General features: G+C 37.0%; 2 protein-coding genes across 3 annotated transcripts in view; one reads left to right on the forward strand and one right to left on the reverse strand.

The window, feature by feature from the left end:
* fam184aa (family with sequence similarity 184 member Aa) overlaps positions 1-19271 on the forward strand; it is a gene marked incomplete at its 3' end in the record, with an annotated part of 42363 nt that extends 23092 nt beyond the window's left edge. The window contains exons 11-18 of one of the 2 annotated variants that reach the window (XM_079832695.1): positions 6356-6509; positions 6887-7014; positions 8359-8543; positions 11260-11406; positions 12857-12974; positions 13166-13270; positions 16698-16897; positions 18948-19029. In XM_079832695.1, coding sequence (XP_079688821.1) covers positions 6356-6509; positions 6887-7014; positions 8359-8543; positions 11260-11406; positions 12857-12974; positions 13166-13270; positions 16698-16897; positions 18948-19029 — 1119 coding nt within the window. Of the gene's footprint in view, positions 1-6355; positions 6510-6886; positions 7015-8358; positions 8544-11259; positions 11407-12856; positions 12975-13165; positions 13271-16697; positions 16898-18947 lie in introns of both variants that reach the window. The other variant, XM_079832694.1, reaches the window with a different exon arrangement.
* Positions 19272-20391: 1120 nt separating this feature from the next.
* On the reverse strand, positions 20392-24285 carry pln2 (phospholamban 2). The gene is made up of 2 exons (XM_079832696.1): positions 24103-24285; positions 20392-21272 (listed from the first exon to the last, which is right to left on the reverse strand). The coding sequence occupies exon 2, from the start codon at positions 21187-21189 to the stop codon at positions 21031-21033; it is 159 nt and encodes a 52-aa protein (XP_079688822.1). The 5' UTR covers positions 21190-21272; positions 24103-24285; the 3' UTR covers positions 20392-21030.
* Between the last annotated feature and the right edge of the window lie 1110 nt (positions 24286-25395).

Genomic DNA, 25395 nt, shown 5'->3' on the forward strand with positions numbered 1-25395 from the left:
TATTCCCTGTAGTGTTGCCGCGACCATTCCCCCTACGTACTACAGCACCAAGGAGAGAAGTTTCCCTAAAAGAGCTTACACAGGTAGAGCTTGCATCTTTTTAAAGATGACATTCTACCTGTGTGTTTCTGGATGTGGTAGTTACCTGGCGCCAAAGGATGTTCACGATCGCTGTCCCACGTGTCTGGTTGAGCACGCTGTATCGCTGCCCCTTGTTTCTTCGGGCAGAAGTGCCCCTAGACCAAGTGTCCAGTGACTTACCCAAAGAGGTAGTTAATACCATCACTTCAGCTCAAGCACTGTCTATGAGACGTTCGAATATTCCTATTTAATAATTGTTTAATCGATATGTCATCCACAATAAACCCGTCTCCGGCGTGATGACTCAGATCTTTCGAATATTGGAATTTAAAGGTCCCATGGCATGAAATTTTCATTTTATGAGGTTTTTCAACATTAATATGAGTTCCCCTAGCCTGAATATTGTCCCCAAGTGGATAGAAATGTTGATCGGTGTAAACCCGAGTTCTGGCTGTCTCTCTCTGCCTTTGAGAAAATGACAGGCCAGACGAGCCAATCCTGAAGTCTCCTGGTTTGACGTCCAAGCAGGAACGGTTACCTCCCTTTCCTCCGCCCAGAGAATCTGGCACGCCCATGCAAACGCTCGCGAGATCATGGGTTGTGAACGAGTGAATGCTGGCAGTTTCTCAGTGTTTGGATGTACAAATGAAAACAGAAGTCTTTTTTCAGTTCCTTCTGATCTGTGATCAGTGATTTCTGATGTGTAGCTAATTATTTATTATTCGTGCACACAATGCGGCTTCTCTCTCTCCCGACAGAGCGGTGTTTTCGTGTTTTCTATCTTGTGAGTCAGTGTTTTTGTACGTCCTCGTCGCGTCTATCAGTTCTAAAATGTGCATACAGTCATGAGTTTCTGCTCAACATCGGCCTCACACACACCGAAGCTCGGGCTGCACTGGCCGGTGGCCTTCAACATCCCCGACCCCCAGTACTGCATCTGGCCCACATCGGAGGCACCAAACGCGGCGTGAGATTAAGCAGAAGGGGGGTAAGCGTGAGCATATTCGGGCTAGCCAGCCTAGCCCCACAATAAACTGGATTACATTCGATTACTGCTGTTGTGTCTTTGTTTGCGCTGTGTACTCAACGCGCGTCACTGACGCTTTTATTTTATTTTAAAAATAATGCTATTATCAACACTTACTTTTAACTCGTTCATCTCGACAGCTGTAATGGTACTTTGCATGTGTTACAAAGTTGGTAATAATGATGAAGACGGACTCGGTGTGACTGGGACTCGTGTTTATTCAGAACTCTCAGATACAAACACAATAAACTCGCGCTGACTGACAGCGCACTCATAACTCAGTAGTTACTATAAATAACTTTGTTAGCAATCGCTGAGCTCAGTCTCTGGTACATTAGTGATGTCCGGTTCGCGAACAAATCATTCTTTTGAATCGGTTCTTTTTAGTGAACCGAACCAGTTCACCAAATCGGACTGAATCGTTCTAAACGGTTCGCGTCTCCAGTCAGCGCTGATCCATAATTTACTAAAGTTACTAACTTTCTGACATGAGTGACAGTCCCTCCGACTAGAAATAGACTAATAACCTGAAGTATATGCAGTAACTACAACGGTTCAGACATGCTGAGAACTGATGTGAAGTGAACTCAGGTCCATCGTCTCTCTGGCAGCAGCTCCTGCCTCGTAGACCTCGTTTAACCACGCCCCCTCCGCTCATTTAAAATGCAAAGATGTCAGCCAATCACAACAGCGGGCGTTTTTACTGAAGTCTCACAGCAGACATGCCTCTTGAAGCAGGGCATTCAGCCACAGGGCAAACAGCAGTATAGAAAAAATTGCCTTTTATTTCTAAATTAGGACATTTTATGATGTAAAAGTCATACTAACAATATAAGTACACCTCAGGAAACATTATAAAATAATAGAAAAATGCCATGGCATGGGACCTTTAATAATTGCCTCATCGACACGACATCCTCAATAAACCCGTCTCCAGCGTGATTTCTGCGATCTTTCAAATATTTCGATCTAATATGATTTCTAAACTGTAATGTTGCCAGAATCATAATCATACACTGTTTGTTCGTTGGCCAGAGGAGAACTGGCACCCCGACTGAGCCTGGTTTCTTCCAAGGTTTATTTTTCTCCATTATGCCACCTGATGGAGTTTTGGTTCCTTGCCACTGTCGCCTTTGGCTTGGCTTGCTCAGTTGGGGACACAAAATTTTCAACTAAATATCCAACAAAATTTTCAACTATATTACTGATCTGCCTGCATTGTCACTATATGATAAGTGAAATTAGCTGGATGACATCACCATTTTCTCCAAAAGCTTTTTTCTTCAGAATCAAATTATGTTGCATTATTTTCCTGTTTAACACTGTGAAGCTGCTTTGAAACAATCAGCATTGTAAAAAGCGCTATATAAATAAAGGTGACTTGACTTGACTTGGTGGAAAAGGGGTATTTGTGGGTGGACTGTTTAACTGTCCTCTCATTCCTCCCAGAAATGGGGTGGCATGGAAGCATCTGGATAAAGAGAAACTATCCATAAAATGGCGGTGTCAACAGTAAAACTGGATGATTCTGTAATTACAGTAGATGATAAGATCTAACTGTACTGAAAGTCAGGCAGACAAGCAGTGATTGACATTCTCTGTATTAGCCCTGTCTCATCAGGCAGGAAGGGGGAGCAGTAGTGATGCTTTGGTAGGGATTCCTATTTGTCAGTTTGTACGACGTGACATCAAACGTGACCGACTAAAAGGGAACCCACGTTCCCTGAAGGAGGGAACGGAGACGCCACGTCTCATTGCCACAACTGCTGTATCCCGCTGTGCGGCCGGTTCACTGACTCTACTCCTCAGCAAAAACTTTGATGCGATTCACCTGCTGCTCATTGTATATATGCAATCAGCTCATGTTTAGTTACACTCAAAGTAGATTAGCCTCTCTAGTGAGATTCCTATTCATCGGTCAGTCCGACGTGGCATCTCCATTCCCTCCTTCAGGGAAAAAGGTTTACATACATAGCTTGAGATTATTTAATTTGTCTATTTAAAATGTCAAACAATGAATATACATGTATCGCAGAAGAGTTTTCCCCCCCAGTATTTTCCACCACAGTTTCATCATTGTAATGTTTTCAGAAATATCTTTGGACATTTTTGGAATAAAATGGCTAAATCCTAAGGCTCATTTCATAGCGCAAATTTTATGTATTCTAAATAAACATTAAATAATAATGAACACATTTATTAGCATAATTAGAGCTTGATTGGAAATGTTCCCTCGATATTTCTTAGATTTTTTTTTCCTGTTTTTGTTTTTACACGTTTCACATTAAATATTAAAATGGTTTGATCTTTGTCATAATTTTCAACATATACATATATATTCATATTTTTGTTAGATGGTTAAATGAATTAATTAAATAGCTTTTATGTATTTATTTATTTTAACTATGCTCTATGAAATTAATTAATTTAACCATCTAACAAAAATATGAATATATATGTATATGTTGAAAACTATGACAAAGATCAAACCTTTTTAAATAAAAATAAACAACAAAGGCATGATAAAAGCTTTTTGTGTCCTTCATATAACAAAAAATATAAATCATATAATTCATATAATGAATATCAACCTCCATACTGAACAAAAAAAACAGCAGCTCATTAATTATTAGACACTACAGTTAAAAAGTTTGGGGTCAATAGGAGTTTTTGAGAGAAGTCTTATATGCTAAGCTAACCAAGGCTGCATTTATTTGATCAAAAATACAATAAAAAGTAATATTGTGAAAATTGATTACAATTTAAAATAACTCTTTTGTATTTGAATATATTTTAAAATATAATTTATTCCTGTGATGGCAAAGGTGAATTTTCAGCATCATTACTCCAGTCTTCAGTGTCACATGATCCTTCAGAAATCATTCTAATATAGACATTTCTTATCAATATTTTGCTGCTTAATATTTTTGTGGAATTCTTTGATGAATAGAAAGTTCAAAAGAACAGCATTGATTTGAAATTGAAAAATATTGAAAAGTATTTCTTTCTTTCTAAAAATCTTGCTGACCCCAAACCTTTGAACAGTAGTGAATGTCACCTGTTTTTCATCTAGACATGATGCCTCTTGCCTGTCATCCTATATTGATTGTCACCTTCATTGTGTCCTCTTCCCCTTCATAGTACATGTCTGTTTCCTTTACTCTCTGGATTTGTCACCCCTGCATTTTCACCCCACATTGAGAATCTCCACTGTGCATGACATCCAAATGGTAAATTACCCTCCTTTTTGTACTTCCTTTTCTACCGCCTACTCCTAAAACACATTATGAATATGAAAACCTGATTCTCATCGAGGAATCTTCAGCTGTTGTTTCATTTTAAAATTGTGCATTACACTGAATATTTTAAGATGGCAAGCCCAGACATTTGAAGCAGACGCGTGATGCAGAGTCTAACAGGCTTTTCTCCATCTCGCTCAGCCTGGCACTGCGGCCAAGAAAAAAGCTTCTTTAAGCTGATTTGGCCACATTTTGGATTACCAAGTAATGAAAAAAACATTAATAGTTGCTTTCATCTCAGTTCTTTTATGTCAACCCTTGAGTGACTTTGTGGGTGGACTGTTTAAATGTTCTCTCATTCCTCCCAGATATGGGGTGGCATGGAAGCAGCGGGATAAAGAGAACATATCCATAAAATGGCAGAGCGTCAACAGTAAAACTATAATTATATGACTGATTACTGTATGGCATCATCTAATAGCTAACTAACCCACTGTATTGAAAATCCTCTTAATTATTTTTCTTCTTCCCAAATTTCTCCAACGAATTCAGTCCAAGTGGATTAATGCAGGGTATTTTTAATTGTTTGATATTAAGGCTTCCCTGAAAGTAATATGATGATGATCTCCTTCCTAAAATATTTATGTTGTGTGAAAAAGTTGAAAAAGCATAACATGTTTATAAAGAATTAAATAATTAACAAAAGCAATTATTAAAATATTATTTGGAATATATTAGATAAACAATATTTTTATGTTTTACAGTTAAAGCTATGTCTCTAAAAAAAATTATAAAATAAGCACGATTCATCTTATAAATTTCCTTTGTTTTCATATTTTAGTCTTAATATTTTAATGTCTTTTTGCCTTACATTTATAGAATGTTCTGCCTTTGTGATGTAACAACTGTGGTGATGTCATCGTTACATTCTAAACTCTGATTGGTGTTAATTTTGACATTAATTTGCACACTTGTGATTGGTCTTTTCTTTCCTACTTATATGTTCATGACAGTTCAAAAGTTTGAAGTCATTTTTTTTTGGAAGAAATTTACTATTTTTACTATTATTCAGCAAGGAATGTATTGAATTTGTCAAATATGACAATTAAAGACATTTATAATGCTACAAAAGATTTCTATTTCAAATAAATGCTGTTCTTTTGAACTTTCTGTTCATCAAAGAATCCTGAACTGTTTTCAACATTAATATTAATAAGAAATGTTTCTTGAGCAGCAAATCAGCATATTAGAATGATTTCTGAAGGATCATGTGACCCTGAAAAAGACTGGAGTAATGATGCTGAAAATTCAGCTTTGAATCACAGGAATAAATAGCATTTTAAAATATATTCAAATAGAAAAGTTATTTTAAATTGTAATAAAATATACATTTTTACTGTATTTTAGATCAAATAAATACAGCCCTTCTAAGCATAGGATACATCTTTCAAAAACATTTTAAATCATATGCAGGAAAAAAGGTAAGCTCTGAGTGTGATGACAATTCAAAAACCTAAGCTTACCTAAAGCTTTAACATTGCTCTTTTCATTTCGTGCAAACTCTTGCTATTTCCTTCCATTTATTTCCTTCCATCCTTCCAACTGTGTATGTGACAAATAAAACTCTTGAATCTTGAATCATTTACATTTACATTTATGCATTTGGCAGACGCTTTTATCCAAAGCGACTTACATTGCATTCAAGGTACACATTTTACATTTTTTTTGTCAATTCTTGCTTTCCCTGGGAATCGAACCCATAACCTTGGCATTGCTAGCGCCATGCTCTACTGTTTGAGCTATAGGAAAGCTATGCTTCCTTAAATGCAAAGCTGCATTTAAAGCTTCAAAGCTGCAAAGCTTCCAGGAAAGCTTCCTTAAATGCAAATCTAGTTTTCTCATTTCTCATGTGGCATTCATGTGGTCTTTTGTTTTATGCATTGCATGTGTGATTCAGTATTTATAATTCTTTATTTTCCTCTGTGTCTGTACATGTGCATTTGTGTAGGATCTCGAGGATCGTCTAAAGCAGGAACAGAGAGAAGAGTTACACGCTTTGAGAGAAGCCCACAGACAGACCCTGGAAATCCTTCGGCAGCAGTCGGACCAGGAGCTGCAGACGCTGCGCTTTGAGCTGGAGGATGAAGGCAAAGCCATGCTGGGTGAGTCATGCGCTTATATTAACTACATCACCACACACCAGCCTACAAGATTAGTGCCTTTTATGGGGTCATTAAAGTCTTGTAGTATATTCACATGCACTGTTATCATGAAAGTAAATAGTCATTTTCACAGCCGTTTATATCCTAAAGCGACTCAAAGTGCAGTTATTACAGAGGAAATCTGTTTGCTCAAGGGTATGATTATAATAGCTCATGGATCACTCACTGTAGGGGTTTGAACCTACAACCTTTTGCTCACCACCCCAGAGCCATTACACCACATTCGTCTCTTAGTAGGCTCCAAATGCAAGCAAATAACTGTGTAAACGGACAATTTGGTTTGTACTGGTTTGTGTGTGTGTGTGTGTGTGCTATAGCTTCCCTGCGGTCAGAGCTCAATCATCTCCATGCCACTGCCATCGAACACCTGAGACAAGTCCACTTGAAGGATAACAATGCCGCCAAACGAGAGCTGGACGTCACTATTGAGCGCTGCAAAGAACATGTGAGCATTTTATTTGAAAGCTACAAAAGCTTACAAATCTTGGTACCTCAATGCTAAACACAACAGGCAGACTTGCCATTTTGGCTTGATGGATGTAGACTCTTGATTCATTCCAAAAAGGAGAAAGATATTTTGATTTAATTTTGGTCAGTCTTACACTTGCATCTGGTTGCTCTATTTGCGTTTAATAAGAAGCTTTTTCTCTTATGAGTACCTTTGACATCTCATGTCTTAAATCTGAGCAAAAGTACACAGACAGCCACACATGAAATGTATCATCATCTTCAATTTTCAGTAGTAAAGTATTTTTCTATACAAATGGGAAAATAGAATATTTGAATGTATTGTCTGTGGGATTTTTGCCCACAGATATAGAATTTTTGAGAGATCATTCATGTCTGATATAGTCAGTGTTGTAATTGTTATTGTTAACTAAAAAATTTTGTTCATTGAAATAAAGCTGAAATAAATTAAAATATAAATCTTAGATAAAAGTAGAAACGGAAATAAAAAAAGTTGGAGTACTAAAAATAAAATATATTTGGTTAAAATTAAATTGACAATATATTACAAAAGCTAATTCAAAATATGAATTCATGTTTAATGTTTGTTATACAATAGTATTGAAATAATACTAAAATAACTTATTTTATGTTCCACAGAAAAAGGAATGTCATACAGGTTTGAAACGACATGAGGGTGAATAAATGATGACAGAATTTTTAATCTTTTTAATATGATCAATAGTAATACAAAAAAAGTAAAATACCAAAATCCCACATTTGCATTTGTAACTGTTTCAGCGTGAGGGCCAGGAATTTGCTACTTGGATTTATAAAACCAGATGCCACATTGGTTTCCTGACATAGTTATGGTTTCTAACAAAAGAGAGGCTTGAAATGGGTGCCAGGCCATTATAAATTGTCCCTAAGCTAAGCTGCACTTTACAGAAATGTGAAGAATAACCACAATGAATAAAGTATGAGGTTCTGAGTTCTGAATTATGGGAGAGCTCTTACCGTGACTTGCACCCCTCTCCCATTTTCATATTTGATTTATAATCTCCCTCCCTGTCTGTCTCTCTAATACACACTCATAGTCTCACTCTCTTATGTTCGTTTCACTTCAGCTAATACTTCAGCACAATTGAATCTCTTTTTATGAGACCTATATGCATATTTTGAAACCCCCTGGGTCTGGCACAAAATCTTCTAATGCTTTTTTAAGAGAATCATTCCAATGAATGAATTTATGAAAACTGCATTTGCCGCTGTGTTTAGACTCACAGTCATCCATCTGTTAAAGTCTATCTGCTCTTGTGGATTTTGTGGATTGCCTCTCCAGGAACACGACCTTCTAGGGCGTTTATCTGACCTGAAGCAGGAGGTGAGCTGCAGAAGGAACCGGATCGCCGATCTGGACCATGAAATCCACTCTCTCAATGAGACCATCAACACCCTGACCAAGGAGCTGGAGCTCAAAGGGAAAGAAGTTCTGCGGGTGCGAAGTGAGGCCAATCTGCAGATCAGGTACCAACTTTTCATCTTATCCTTTTATGAGGCTGTTTTAACTTCCAGATATTACAGGACTGTCAGTTGCGTGACTTGGCAGGAAGTGGATATACTCTGGCACTTATTCAGACGACTGCAGTTCCCTCGTCACATTCTGGGGCCGGATTCATGAAACATTCTTATGAATAAAATAATTCTTAACAGCTTTTTATTATTATTTATTAAACTAATAATAAATAAATAAAATTAAATGTAAGAAAATGTTGTATTCCCCCCCAAAAAAATTTTTTAAGCAGGCAAAATTGACTTAATATATATATATTTTTTTAAATCAGTACTACCTGATTAGAGAAAACAGAGAAAAAAGGCTTACCTTTTGCCAAATAGGAAGTAAAACTTCAACACCAATAATGCACTGGGCATATCTGTCTGTTGTTTATACGCTTGATCAAAGTCCAATACAGCCTTGCTTTAGTAGGAAATACTTCTTTGCAAACTTTTCATAATGGTGTCGACTTGTATTTTTCCCGGGTGCAAGAATTCAAAGAGTAAACATTTAGCTGGAATGATTTACTTTTGGTTTCCAGTGACAGATCCAGCGCGTTGTAGGCAGCGGCTAAAGGCTGCAAAGAATCAAAATATGGAGAGAATTTCACGATGGAAAATCTGAAAAGCCTCCGTATTTGTAGTAACATTTCAAACTGGATGACCATGAACATGGTGTTTTAGGCGAAATGAAGGGGAAAAACTGAAAGAAACCGCCATTTTCACAAAATCCCTGGAGCTGTCAAAATGATTGTGAATTTCTAAAAGTTCGTAAGAATGTTCCTAAGAAATATCTTTTATAAAATGTCTTTTTTTAGCCCCTGATCCAATTCCTCCATTTTTTTCCCATATCACTTGTCTTTTCTTTCTGTCACATTCTATTTGTTTTTAGTTTCATTTTCATGGACTTTTAGGCTGAATCCGAAATCGCCCCCTAAACCCTCATTCACTATTCCCTACGTTAGTACACTAATAGTTCACTTGAAGGAGTGAATGAAAAACGAGTGTGTGAATTCGGACAGCCGTTGAGTGTACATCAGTTGTAGTACACTCGTTATTGCAGTGGAATGTGGGATTGAATGAGTGCACTCAATAACGTCCACTATTGTTTCGGACACCACTACAAATGGCTGTCCCCTCAAATAGTGCCCTATTTAAGGGTATCGGGGGCGATTTCGGATTCAGTAGTAGTTTGTTTCTCTTCAGTTACTGGTTTCCTTTGTTCTAGTTTCCCGTCAGTCATTTGTTACTATGGACATTCATTATCGTGCACGCCTGTCTGTAGTTGGTTCATCATCACTGTGTATTTAGGGCCCCGTCCACACGGAGACGCGTTTAGCTGTATACGTTAAAATGTTGTACCGTATCAGCGTTTCGTCCACACGGATCGGCCGTTTTGGGAGCATGAAACCAATATTTTTTCAAACCGGGTCCCAGAGTGTATAAATCTGAAAACGACACCCTAGTGTTTTCGTGTGTACAGCCAATCCGTATATTTTGTGTAACGGTGATGTCATCACACCACGTCCGGCGCAACTAAAAAGGGATACAACTACGGGCACTGGGCATGCGCACATCAATATTGCGTCATTTAATTACTGTATTTGCATTCTCCGTTTTTAGTGTATTTCTGTGGCAGAATTACAGCACCACATACTGGCCTGGCGTGTATACTACATCGTTTTGAGTCGGTTTCATTGCTCTCGTTTGTACGCAGATGTTTCTTGAAATGAGGGGAAAAAAAGATTGGATAGGGAAAGCTCTGGCTTCGTGTGGACGGGGCCTTAGTTCCTCTTGGTTTTCTGTTCCTTTGTCAGGTTGTTGTATTCACACTGTCAAGCTTCCTTACCAGCGTTTGCTTTGTTTAAATAAATACCTTTTTGTTTATTAGAACCTTTAAGACCTTTTTCCTTCATCATCTCTGACTTAACGTTACACTTTCCCTATCTCTGCCAATAAAATGACAAAAAGGCCAGAAACAAAAAGGAAGCTCACAGTAATACTTTCATGTTAAGGTTAGAGTACAAACGGTGAACATTACTATTATCCCAGTTTTTTGATGGCCTCATTTAATGCAAAAACGTGTGCAGAATATTTTTTGGCTTTCATGAGCTATTAAATTATTATTATAAAATCCTAAAGGTCAGCCTAGCTGAAGCAGAAACTAAATTTAATATGAGAAGAAAGCAGACAGAGCTGTTTCCCACGCAGGAGCCCAAAGCCTTCAGGCAGAGCTCCCTTCTCTTGATACCATCAGCTGCATTCTTCTGTTCTGACTGGATCAAGGTCAGTGGAGGTGTCTAACAGATATAAACAAACACATTTCCTTTGGTTTCGTTAAAATGAGGATCTTATTTCTGGCTCATGAAAAGAGATCATGTTCTTTGGGGAAATGAGGGAATTTGTTCTAATAAATGTAGAGTTTGTGCGCCTCAGATAGAGCAAAATAAATTTGAATGTATTTGTTGCCTCTATTAGATAAAAACATTTTGTAACCTTTCAGTTCTTAAAAGTCTTCTTGGTGTGAAGAACATTTTAATACTTTACTGAAAAGAGCCTTTTGGAAAGTTGGAATGGGTGATAAAGGTTCTTCATGGAACCATAGATGCCAATAAAGAACCTTTATTTTTAAGAGTGTGTGTAAATATACACTGTTGTGCATATGTTAAAGGGTTTTGTTTTTACATAGGGCTCACGAACAGGATCTCACTAAACGACTCGAGAGGGAGATTGACGAGCTGAACGCTTCTCATAACAGAGAGACCCAGATCATGCTGTCAGATTTTAACAAAGCTCAGGAGCTGCTAAAAGACAAGATCTCTGCTCTGCAGATTCTGTGAGTCCCTTTATCTCAGTTACAGATTGAATATCAAATTGAATTGAATATCAAAACACATAATTTTAATGTAATATCCTTGTGAATATTTCAGAAGTGAAGACAGCTGGATGAATCACATTAGCTCTGTTCCAAAACCAAGCGAGCTGTCTTACTGTATATTACATTATAGGTCTTCTAAAGCTAAAATGGTACCTCAAACATTATTGCTTCGCATGAGATCACTTCAGCACTCCACACATGAAGTTCTAAGTATTGTTGATACTTAGCATCTATAATTAGTATAGAAAATATTGAGCCATTAGCTTAGCAGCATGCTAATGGCAAATTACACATATTGATTATAATTAGATGAAATTAGAAACATCAATTACGTGTTTTGTGGGCGGAGCCTACTTGGTGGCAGAAAATGACAGTTCTGCAGTAGCACTCTATGGAAGCCACATAATAAAACAGTAAAAAGGTAATTTCAAGTTTATATCTCAAAATTAAAAAAAAAAAAATTATATCTCGCATTTCCGGGTGTATATTTCACAATTCTAAGAAGAAATATCTGTATTACAAGATATAAACTCAATATTCTGTCTTTTTCCCCTCAGAATTGTGGGTTTATATCCCCCAATTCTGACATTTTTTCCCCCTCCAAATTGTGATATCAACTCGCAAATGCAAGAAAAAAGTCAGAATTGTGAGATAGGGCTAATATTGTTATTTAAATGTTACCTATAAAAAACGTATGTTTAAAATTGATTTTATGCTGTAACTGTAAAGCTATTATGCCCCTATGAACTGCATTTGTGTATATTATGTAGATCTATTGTTTACATCAAATCCATGCTTTAATAGTAGACTAATCATCGCAGTCCAGTCTGTGGCTTGCAACCGTAAATGTCTTTGTTTAGCTTTACAGAGTGTCTTCGATGATGGTATTCTAAAAATATGAAGACCATTTTATTGCATTCAGTTTCTGACATCCAAAGGCACAACAAGACATTTTTTCTCTTATTCTGTGGATTTTACCCATTGTGACCACTGTTTTTCTGCCACCATAATGTGCGTGTAGCTACAAATGACATAAGGGTCTACAGGATCACTTTTGGCCCACAAACGATGAGAGTTTTGATTGCAATAGAGTCTGATGTTAACATGTTGCTTAGCAAACAAAATATTAAAGAAACACTATATAATATTTAAAAAACCACTTATAAAATATTAGGTGAAATGTTTAATTAGATGTAACTATTTTTTTCCAAAACTGGTGCTGGCTCTCTTGGCCTTCTTGAATGCGAAATTTATTTATAACGATTATATGTGATTCTGCCTAAAGGAGCGTTCACACTGACTTCAGTAGTGCCCAAACATTTTGACTTGGGCAGCGTGCTAGGTTTTATGACAGAGCCATTTTTTTTACAACAGTATAAATGTTAATGTTTGTGTGCGTGGTGAGCAGGTTGGAAGGTACGGAGGAGAAGTTCAGGAATAGAGAAAGTCGACCGGAGGACCTCCAGGTGATTGCTGATCTCAGAGAAATGGTGTCCGAGAGAGAAGCCCTGGTCAAGAAGCTTGTGGTAAGTGTGCATAGCAATGGGCCGCAGAGGTACAGGACCACATTAAAAGTGATATGTGTATTACTGTACTACTTCATATGTTTTTTTGTTTTGTCCCCAAAGCATTTCATGTCTTCAGAAAAAAGTCAATATTAGTTCATTGATTTTTCTGCACAGGGCCTTTCGGTCTGACTGTGCCTCCTTTGTTCCAGGATGACAAGAAGTTTTATCAACTGGAGCTGGTGAATCGAGAGCCTGGCTTCAACAAGGTGTTCAACACCAATCCCAATGTCGGGGTCATAAACCCCCTTATAAAGGTTAGAGAGATACAGCCACACTGATAAAAGAGTACCACATAAACTGGATTTGACCTGATAGTTAAATAAAAGCACAAACCATAAACCTTTTTAAAAGCACTCCATCTATAGAGTTCTTGCAATCCATGAATATAATAAAATAATATTTCAAAGGTTTTGCCGTATGGGAAGTGTATTTTACAGAGGTACTGCTGGAACGGGATGTTCTGCAGTGACTATATAAAGCCTTCTACTGTTCTTTTAGTTGGTCTAACTTTTTCTTTCTGTTGCATTAGTTGTGTTTGTGCGGCTGTCATGGTCTGTGTCTTATATCCATGTTCAAACATCAAGTTCTACCCTGCTTTCCAAGTCATAAGCTCTGTTCCAAAATATAATGTGCTTCCTACATAGGCAGCATTTTTACCAAGATAAAACCCTAAAAATTACCCATTCAGAACACTCTACAAATCTGCACAGCACACAAATATTATTCCGCACAGGAGGTCTATATACAGTGCATCCGGAAAGTATTCACAGCGCTTCACTTTTTCCACATTTTGTTATGTTACACTTTCCACTGATCATCCTTGAGATGTCTCTACCACTTGATCGAGTCCACCTGTGGTAAATTCAGTTGATTGGACATAATTTGGAAAGGCACACACCTGTCTATATAAGATTGCACAATTAACAGTGCATGTCAGAGCACAGACCAATCCATGAAGTCCAGAGAATTGTCTGTAGACCTCAGGGATTGTATCGAGGCACAGATCTGGGGAAGGGTACGGAACAATTTCTGCAGCATTGAAGGTCTCAATGAGTGGCCTCCATCATCCGTAAATGGAAGAAGTTTGGAACCACCAGGACTCTTCCTAGTGCTGGTCGCCCGGCCAAACTTAGCGATCGGGGGAGAAGGGCCTTAGTCAGGTAGGTGACCAAGAACCTGATGGTCACTCTGACAGAGCTCCAGAGAACCTTCCAGAAGACCAACCATCTCTGCAGCACACCACCAATCAGCCCTGTATGGTAGAGTGGCCAGACGGCACATGACAGCCCGCCTGGAGTTTGCCAAAAGGCATCTGAAAGACTCTCAGACCATGAGAAACAAAGTTCTCTGGTCTGATGAAACAAAGATTGAACTGTTTGGCCTAAATGGCAAGCGTCATGTCTGGAGGAAACCAGGCACTGCTCATCACCTGGCCAATACCATCCCAGTGAAGCATGGTGGTGGCAGCATCATGCTGTGGAGATGTTTTTCATCGGCAGTAACTGGGAGACTAGTCAGGATTGAGGGAAAGATGAATGCAGCAATGTACAGAGACATCCTTGATGAAAACCTGCTCCAGAGCGCTCTGGACCTCAGACTGGGGCGAAGGTTCATCTTCCAACAGGACAATGACCCTAAGCACACAGCCAAGATAACAAAGGAGTGGCTACAGGACAACTGTGTGAATGTCCTTAAGGCTGTAACGTAACAAAATGTGGAAAAAGTGAAGCGCTGTGAATACTTTCCAGATGCACTATAATACTTGGAGAGTATAACTATCCATTAGCATCTTTCCAGTTCCAATAGAACTTGACATTAGCATGTTGTTAAAGGATTAGTTCACTTCAGAATTAAAATTTCCTGATAATTTACTCACCCCCACGTCATCCAAGATGATCCTTTCTTTCTTCAGTCAAATTTTTTTTTAAGGTTTTTGAGGAAAATATTCCAGGATTTTTCTCCATATAGTGGACTTCAACAGGTTGAAGGTCCATCTATGCAGCTTCAAAGGGCTCAACACAATCCGAGCCAAGGAATAAGGGCCTTATCTAGCGAAACGATCTGTCATTTTCTTAAAAAAAATCAAAATTGATATACTTTTTAACCACAAATGCTCTGCGATGCGGCACATAATCACGGTGGAAAAGTCAGACTCAGACGTGATGTAGGCGGAAGTACCGACCCAGTGTTTAAAAGGCGAACGTGCAAAAGAACCTGAAAAGTGAAGCCAAAGCATCTCGATTGCCCCCAGGCAAGTATATGGTCATAAACCCGCCCTCTCCATGTAATGTAATGAGACCTAGACAAACTAAACAATCAAATTACTCTTGAAATAATTTTTTTTCCAAAGATGGTTTCTGTCATTTTTTATCACGCTGATGTTAGTTCAGTTCGTTCTTTAAATAAGTTTGGTTTTAGTTAGTGACGTTACTGCTCACAGTGCGCAGACTTGAGACTCAAGATGTCAGTGCCATATTTGTGCCATCCATCTTTTTTAAGGCAAACGTCTTTTACAAAAAAAAGGGGAAAAACGATGTTGTACAGTTTTGAAGTGTACTACATCGAAAATGAGTTGGCGTTTTTTGCCCTACTCACCTATGTTAAGCGTGATCTTTCCAATGTGATAATGTAATGCGTGGCAAATCGCAGAGCAGGACGAGCATTTGTGGTTAAAAAACATACGCATTTTATTTTATTTTTTTAAATGGCCAATCGTTTCGCTAGACAAGACCCTTATTCCTTGGCTGGGATGGTGTAGAGTCCTTTGAAGCTGCATTGAAATTTGAACCTTTAACTCGTTGGATCCTGTTGAAGTCCACTATATGGAGAAAAATCCTGGAATGTTTTCCTCAAAAACCTTTATTTGTTTTTGACTGAAGTAAGAAACACATAAACATCTTAGATGCCCTGGGGGGTGAGGAAATTTGAGGAAATATTAATTCTGAAGTTAACTAATCCTTTAACGCTGCATCACTCATCTGTGATGGTTAGATTATTTAGTATATATATTCTTTCAAAAACATAAAAAAAACTTACGTATGCTCACTAAGGCTGCATTTATTTCATCAAAAATACAGTAAAACGGTAATTTTGTGAAATGTTATTACAGTTTAAAATAACTGTTTTCTATTTTAATATATTTTAAAATGTAATTTATTTACTGTTATGGCAAAATTGAATTTTCAGCATCATTATTCCAGTCTTCAGTGTCACATGATCTTTCAGAAATCATTCTAATATACGGATTTGCTGCTCAAGAAACATTTCTTATCATTATCAATATTGAAAACAGTTGTGGATTTGAATTACATCAACCTATTTTGTTCAATTTTTTGTTACAAATTTTTCATATTCCAAATGTTAATTTTTTTTACATTTGACACATTTTAGAAATTTGTGTTCTGTGAATCAAACCCATGAACCCACCGATTCATTTAATGGTTATCAAATTTGAGCAAAATTAGTTAACTTACCTTTTGAAACCGCCTTTGCTGCACCTGTCATGCCTTAAAATGCAGGTGGGACAATACGTTTTGTAACAGGGCTATAATCTGTCATTTCTGTTCCCTGTCCACATTCAAAATGATGTTCATTACCTTGTCATCGTTTAGCTTGAAGCTACAGTTCGCCATCACCTCCGACTTCCCACAATCCCTTTCTGTGTGTGTCCTTTTAATGTAGCTTAAGAGTAGAAAACCTGCGAACAGTTTCGGCAGCTCTCCGAACCTAAGCGTTGTTGCGGCAGAAGGGATGGCGGGCGGCTCCGTTCCGCCTGCTTGCCTAGAGTCTGTCCCCAACTCCCCCATTCACCACCATGAGCTCAGGTCTAACAAACCTCAGCCCCCTCCAACCCCTCCGCCTCAGGCTGACTCCACCCGGAGGTGAGATTGTCCGAGATGTCCTTGTCCTCACAAGAGACATGCTTAAAACACAGAACTGTCTTGCCATTGGTCGGATCACACGGTCTCAGTCCTGTACTGCAGTAATGGTATAAAAACCGTCAGTCTGTCTGTTGATTAGACGTTTTGATACGAGAACACGGCCATTTGTGTCCAGAGTGAATTGTGGGTATGCTCATCTCACTCTTTAATGCATCTTGCCAGTGAAAGGCACACATTAAAAATTTTATATTTTATGTTACTTTGATGTGCATGTTAAATTGTGCGTTTCAATGTCCTTATTGTGTCAAGTTTGACAAGCATATTATCACAAGTCGGACTGAAAGTTCACGTAAACTGTGTGTGTGATCACACAATGGCATTGGAATGCCAACGCGAGCATGCGGTTGATGTCATCACATCATCACATAGCAGTCACGAGTATGGCTCCGCCCATTTGCTGTACTCTGCCCTTCACATTTCATGCATTTTGTTGTTTTGTGGTTTTAAAAATGAGCTATTCAAATGATCAACAGCTATTCCTGGAATTTCTGTCCACCTGAAAATCAGGCATAGGAACATGTTGTACAGTACACAGTGTAAGACAGGAGATTATATTAGACCGTTTCTGGTAGAGGGGCATATTTTATTTATCATTTAAAAGGAAATAGCTCTGCATGACACCTCTGATTCTTTGATGCTTGAACAAGGAGGGTAGCCTATTGGTCAAGAGACACTGTGTGCACTGTGTGGTGTGGTAGTTACAGATGTCAAATTTTAGGATTATTCTTGATGTCACCAAAAAAGCAAAGGTTGCTTGACTATAGTAATGATTACTATATGGCAATAATGTAAATACACATGTACAGTGGGCACAAAAAGTATTTGGACTCTTGTAAGAATTGGATGCATTGCCTCACTTTTAACTGTCGGAATGAGATTAGAAAATTAGAAAAGTTAAAATGATTTTAATGAATGTATTTAATATGGCCTATTTGTGTCTTATTTTGTGTTGTGCTATGAAGATATGTCTCTGTTTTCAAAAATGATTCCTCAGGATCTCATGATTTTAAATGGCAAAATGTTTTATGGCAGCGGCTATTTGCACTAACTGCAAATAGCAATAGATGCTGTTTACACCATGTAAATAGCAACTAGATTCTATTTACACTAAGTGAAAATATTTTTTTTTAGCGATAGATGCTATTTACTAAGTGAAATAGCATCTTAAGTGAAAATAGTGATATATTCTATTTACACCATGTACAAGTAACAGTTCTTCGCAATATGTGTAAATAGTAATTAGATGCTATTTATACTTTATTTTGATAGATGCATACTATTTGCACCTCAGTATTGTTGTACTTTAAAATGATGCAATAATAACAGAGTGTAAATTATTATATTTTTTAAAATTATTAAATGGATGCAGCCTTAACGGGACAATAAAAGCCCTCCCTACACCTACACCCAACCCTACCAAATAAATACTTTGATTATTATTAAACATTTCGTTAGGCAATTTATTTCCACTTTTAGAACATTTTCTTAATTTTTATTGAAAGTAAATGCCTTTCCGATGTGATGGGAAAAGGGAGACGAGCGAGCTCGGCAAAAGGTGGATTCGAACCCGGGTCGATCGTGTCAAAACCTTGTTCCACGAGCCTTATGCTCTACTGACTACACCACTGAAAGCGTTAAAATATGTGCGTCTTCTTCTTCCCACGGAGAACTAAAATGCTGATCCAAACATTTACTCTTAATTTGTTTATTCATCATTTAAACCCTACTTTTTGTTTGAAAGTGTACTTGTTCTATCTTTCTTTAATACAAATCCCACTTCTAATCTATCGCAATGCCATTCAAAGTGTGGCTTAAGTGTCCACATACATTTTGCGGTCACTGTACACAAGTATAGCTTCTCTTACATAGTATCGTCATGCAATAAAGTAGCAACTCTATGTAGAAGTGTTTGATTAGGATGTGCAATTTCACTTTCCTTTATTGTTGCTGCAGTGTAACTGGTTGTTTGCTTTTTCTGTGTTTTGTGCAGCCCTCTTAAGACTGAGGATTCAACTGTAGCACCAAAAGAACAGCAACCACAAGAGCTATTTTCACAGTACTTCTCCTTTTAAATTTTTCAAGACACTCAACTGAAGAGCATGTGAAACTGCAGTTTTCAATAGTCCATTCGTCTGTTCTTGATATCTCACTGTGAGTTTGTTATTTTCCCTTTTGATATGGGCATATACTTGATTTAAAATGAGATGCACATTCATTTCATAAACTATTCATAAATATGTCTTTTCTGGATGGACTGAAACTGTTGGAATACCAATGTCTTGCCAGTTTTGAAATAAATTGCACAGACACTTATACATTTGTATTATACTGTCTTGTTGCAAAAGAACAAACCATCAATTGCGAAAGAAAAAAATAATTAAAATACATAAAACAGTATCTATAAATATATACTTTACCAGCATGGTAACAGGACTGCATGTCTTTTATCTCTTTCCCCGCCATTAGCAGAATTTTCCGTGATTTATGACGCTCTTGTTTTCACTGTTATACGGTAGGGGACGCTGAGAAAATAGTTTTTTGTCAAAGACTACAACGTGCAAAAGTAATGCTTTTATCTGTTGTTTCTGCTGCTGCTTCTTCTTCGTCTGTGTTTTAAAGTGAAAAAAAGTGACGACATGTAGGGCCACTTGTTTCCAACGTGCGCTGTACACGGTAGACAAATCATAACAGCCTGAGCCATCTGACCAATCAGAGCAGAGTAGGCTCGCGGAAAGGAGGGATTTAGAGAGACTGATTCTTCCAACGAGTCGGGTGAGAATCATTGAACACTGTGGTGATGTGGAATGAAAGTGTTTTTTGACCTTTGATGCATGTAAACCTGTTGTTGGAGACAACTAATATCTTTTAACACTGAAAGCCGGAAAATTTAATCAAAGACGGGAAAGCGTTGTCTCATAAATTACGGAAGATTCTGTCAGTGGCGGAGAAAGAGTTAAAAGCAGAGTCTCTGTTCTTTTGATCTATTGTATGTTCAGATATTAATACGACAAAATATTCTGGGGGCCATGAAAAGTTTGTGAAAATGATCAAAAAAATTTTTAACAACAACAAAATACTGGTTGGGAAAGAGCTAAAAGAATAGTTTAGCAAAAAAGTTATTTGTCGATTAAAAACAGCCTTGATTTTGTTTTCCTGTTCATAGTGACTACAAGCTATCGGACAAGTCTTCTGAAATCATGTGAACAGAACTATGAACTTTCAGTGCAAGGGGTGAAACTTTTTGTGTTTTTGTGTGTCTCAAGTCATTTACTCAAGTCACATGTTTGTAAGGAGAGAGAGTATAAATAATAGATAGCCTTTAAATAGCCTACTTTTTCCGGTACTTTTTATGGTTTTCCACTGCACTTTCAGTGACTTGAACAGGCTCATGGCTTATTTCTTGCAACTTTTGTTTAAAAAATTCAGTCAGCTAGAACATTTCAAACAAACATTCTCTTTATTGGTTGTCCACATGTAAAAACATCCCTAAATTACCCATTTTAGCTCTCTCTCTCTCAGATCATGTTCACAGGAAGTGTAAACAGACAAAGCGTTTAAGTGTAATTTACGTTCATGCCAACATGCTCTGTTCCTCTGTGAATAATATATGATTTTTGCGACTGATCTATACATTTTCCATTTCAACACAACAATTACGAAAATGTTATTTTTGTGGGGATATTTACATAAATGACTGAGGAGTTGCGTTTCTCAGTGTCTGGTTTGTAGTCCACCCTTGGGAACAACTTTAGCCAGTAATACAGCCATTTTGATGTTAATTCTTTGTCTTTTTGAGCAGTTCAGATGAATGCTTCCTTATGGGAGGTCTACATTCATATACAAAACAGGAATCTGAATTTACCATAACATACAGTTTTGTATTGGTCAAATATATTCTTATTGTTGTAGGAAGATTGCAACACACCTTAATGAAGAGAAAAACAAACAAACAGTGCCATCCTCATATCATTTGAGGTAATTGACATTGCCTCATCATCGGTATGACATTTTCAATACCCTAAAATCGTCCCAAGCAGCGCATCTTGTGATTGGCCGGTTGTCATCTTTTGGTTTCACATGAGCAAGACGATAATGTAGATGAGCAGCAGGCAGATGAGGATGAGGGAGAAGTTGATGATGAGATCTTGTAGGTTGCGCTTGGTCTGCGGGTTCACTTCGATGTTGGACGCCCTCCGAATCGCTGACCGCGTCATGTGCTGCACCCTCTCCATCCTGATGGCTTCTGAGGGCTGAGAGGAAAGACTAGTGGAAGAAAGACGAATGTAGACGGTGGTGCTGTGGAGTTCTTGTGGTGCTTTTTGGGAAAAGAAAGAAATTCTATTTTAAAATAATGACAGAAGTTTTCAAAATAAAATTATAACAGGTGATTGGACTTGTAAGTATTATCAGTGTTCTGCTGTGGGAGGCTCAATCTCTGATGCATGATGTTCAGTACAGTGGACATCACAAGCTTTTTAAACTTTCAGGTTGTGATGTAACATCCTTACCATTATTCTATATCACTGTCCTCTTGTTTATGACAACATAAAATCAAACTGGCTGATAAAAGTAATGCATCAAGTACCACTGAGATATTTACAGCTATTTTTTTGTTGCAGTAGAGAGATGTGCAACTTTTTTAAATGCATAATTTTGGGGAAATATAGGGGGAAAATAGCTTTTATTCAAAAATAAACATGCCAAAATAAAAAATACATTTATTTAAATATTTTATAAGTATTGAGCTATTTGTTACTATAAAATTAAAATGCATTTTTTGGGGAAGATGCAAAACATGCTCAAGTTTGGGTGCTTGACATAAGAAATAATAAAAATCAGAAGAAAAGTCGGCACATCAAGGCTCAAAAAATGCACAAAATAAAAATATATATATGTGTGTGTGTGTATATATATATATAATTCATTTTTTGCAGTTTTGGAGCCTTGGTGTGCTGACCTTTTTATTTGTTTTATATATATTGTAATTATATTGTAATATAATTATTATGTATATTTGAACACACACACACACATATATATATATATATATATTAAATATTTGCATGTATATTTTGTATATATATAATTTATATTTAAATATTGTATATATAAATGTAACACATTTTTCTTAAATATATACATGCATGGGTGTGTATTTATATATACATAATTATACACAGTACGCACATGTAAACACAAACTTTATTTTGGATGTGATTAATCGTTTGACAGCACTAATTTATCAAATTAAATTATTGTTACATTTTATCTTAATTATATTATAATACATTTCATTTTTTATTAATACTAAAATATAAATGTGTGTGTATATATACCATGTATAATATTATATTATTATTATATAATTGATTTATTTAATTATTAAAAATAAACCTAAATAAATAAGCACATATACTGTACACTGTATTTATTTCTTCAAAACATAAAGCAATTTTCCTTTTTCTTTTCTTTCCAAATTTAATAATTAATGTATGAGGGGGTTAATGTAATTGATCGACAAATATATGAAGGAAATTAAAAATGCCATGTAGATATCACATAAATACCACTCAGCCCTTTATTTATTAGAGATTCTTTAATAATAATAACAATGAGAATCTTACAATCAGATTATGTAACTGTTTTCATTCATATCATGTGTTTGTCTCTTGTCTTGCATATGTGCCATTTGCCAAAGTGATCTGATTAGCATGAGCACTCTGTAGCAGCACTCAAAGTCCAATTCACTGCTATTACACCCTCTTTAGGGCACTCATGTTAAAAGCTGTGAAGGACATGCGTTCGTCATTGACAGCCACTTGTCTAACAGCAAACGCTATTCTCTTATCGACTGTCTCCAGATAGTTGCTCAATAATTCTGAACTGCACATGCTCTGGACTTTAGCCAATAGCGTCACTTTTAAATGTCAACACTTCTTTAAATTATATTACAGTCAACCATTGATTGTTGGTACATTCTTTTGGATGCTCATTCTCATTTACTGTTTAGCTGATGTACGGGTTGATTATATTCCAAGTAGACATTCCTGAATAATTTTCCAGGAACAACATTCCTATTAACAAAGTTAATTGACCATTAAAAAGACAAGGTGGTGTCTTTCTCTATCTGTCTCTCTATCTTGCTTCTCCAGCCTCAGGAAAAGAGCATGTCTGTATATCATAGTGCTATATTGTATTGAACTAGAATTACAGAGACCACCATTGAGTCCTTAAATGCAGCCCTTGACTAGACTTTTGTATTGGATAAACAAACATCAGCTATGACAAAAATAAAAAATATCACACAAAATCTGAGTGGGTGGTACATCAAGACTTATAAACTTGATCTCATTTGAAAGACACCAAAAGCCAGTATTTATCAGGGGAGGCCTTGCATTCCAGTCCTGTGATCCAGTGACAATTATAACTGCTTAGCTGTAAAGTAAACACTAGCATCTGTGATCTGGCTGTATTGAAGTAGAATAAAAAGCAACTAGATTCACCTTTTATTCCATTTCAAAAGACTATACAAACATGTATTGTTCTGGTTGTGCAGTAAAAATGAATAGAATATCATCAGTGCATATTTTTATTCCTGTGAACCTACACTCTTTAAAATAAAAGTTCTTTGGCATTGATGGTTCCATGAAGAACCTTTAAAACCCATGGAACCTTTCCATTCCGCAAAAGGTTCTTTAGATTATTAAAATGTTCTTAAAAATAATTATGCTTCTTTGGAGAACCAAAAAGGGTTCTTCTATGGCACAGCTGAAGAAAAAAAAAAGAAACCTTTATTTTTAAGGCCGTATATTACAGTTCTTCTACATCAAATTACTGTTTGACGTTGACCGACTGTTTTCTGTTTACTGATTTGCATGAAAACAAATTTTATGAAAGTGGTATTTCAGTGCAGGATGCAAAAGTTTTTGGTGTTTGTTGTTAGACAGCTCATCCTCTATATCCTTCAGCATCTACGTTTGATATTTTTCTTCTCTTCCACTATTTTCTGATGTAAACCACATGCAATGACTAGCAGATCTTCAGAATCGTAATATTTGAATATCATAGCACATTTTTAAAGATTATTTTAGCTGTGATAATTCAGTTCAAGGGAATATTTACTTGATTGAAAGTCTTTTTCTTACCCGTTAAATGGCAGCCCACGAAAGAAGCAGTCCTTTTCGAATATAAGGAAAAGTGTGAACCAGCAGGAAAATGTTGGATGTCGACACACAGGCTCCCAGGACACGCTACAAAGTTTATAGGAGGAACTGAAAGGGGTGGGGAAAACAAACGGGAGGGCGGTATATGCAAAGGGAACACATCCCCATCTCAAGATCACAGGACGGGCCTGTTTGTATCGACTCGTCCATCCAGTGTTTGTTGTGATGACACACGACCGATGAAGGAAGTCAATGCTGGATCATTATCCTTCCGAACTCTAGTTTATAGTAAATAGAGGGAGTGATAGAGCAGGTCTCTTAGCTTTTGCTATGGAATTTTTTTTTATAAGTAACAAAACAATCCAAAAATGACTAAATATGAATACAAGGGTAATTCTATGCATTATCACTGTCTATAAGAACATAAATATCATTAACTCTTTTAGCCAAATTAAAATTTTCCTCCAAAAAGGCAAAACGTTTTAAAGTGCCCCTATTATGATTTTTCAAATATTCCCTTTTTTCTAACATTCATTTTCCTAAAGGAAAGATTCAAACTGCTAAAATGAGTCAGCGGTAATTCCAGTCTCACAAACCCATAGTAATGTAACACAATTTGCATAATGTCAGCCTATGGTCTTCATTGGCCGCTCGAATAATGTCTTTGACCCGCCCTCAAACACTGTAGCTGTAGCTGACTCGGAGTTTGGTTTGTGTTGTCAGAAAATGTGCTGTGAATCCACTTTGCAGGCACTTTAAAAGGATAAGGACTTGCGCTGGAATTGGTGAATTCCAACGGTATCAGTAAAACCAACAACATTGTTTGTATCATTGTGTATCAAGCGCTGAGGAAGCATCCAGCGCTGAAATTCAGATACAGTAATGGACATTTCGGTTCCGACATGTGCTGCACGCGGTAGACCTATCACAACAGACTGGGCCTGAATCCACTTTTGATAGTTTAACGACAGGAAAAATGGTTGAGTCTAATAGAGTTGTCCCTATTCTCTTAATGAGTAATGGGTGTGTTTTTGGCATAATGTGCAATAAACCAATCAGAGTCTCATCTCCCATTCCCTTTAAAAGCCAGTTGCACTTGCACCATGGCGGATTTGCTATTTGCATGGTGTAATCTGCGAGCGGAAAGCCTAACTGAATCCTTTTATTTTTAATATTTTAAAATGTTTGTGTGCTGCTGCGCGTCGCTGTGTGTGTAATAAGCAGTGTGTACACGCATTGTGCTCCCGCCTATAAGCTCATATTACTAATTTGCAT

Source organism: Gobio gobio (assembly GCF_949357685.1).
Source record: "Gobio gobio genome assembly, chromosome: 13".
NCBI classification, from domain to species: Eukaryota; Metazoa; Chordata; class Actinopteri; order Cypriniformes; family Gobionidae; genus Gobio; species Gobio gobio.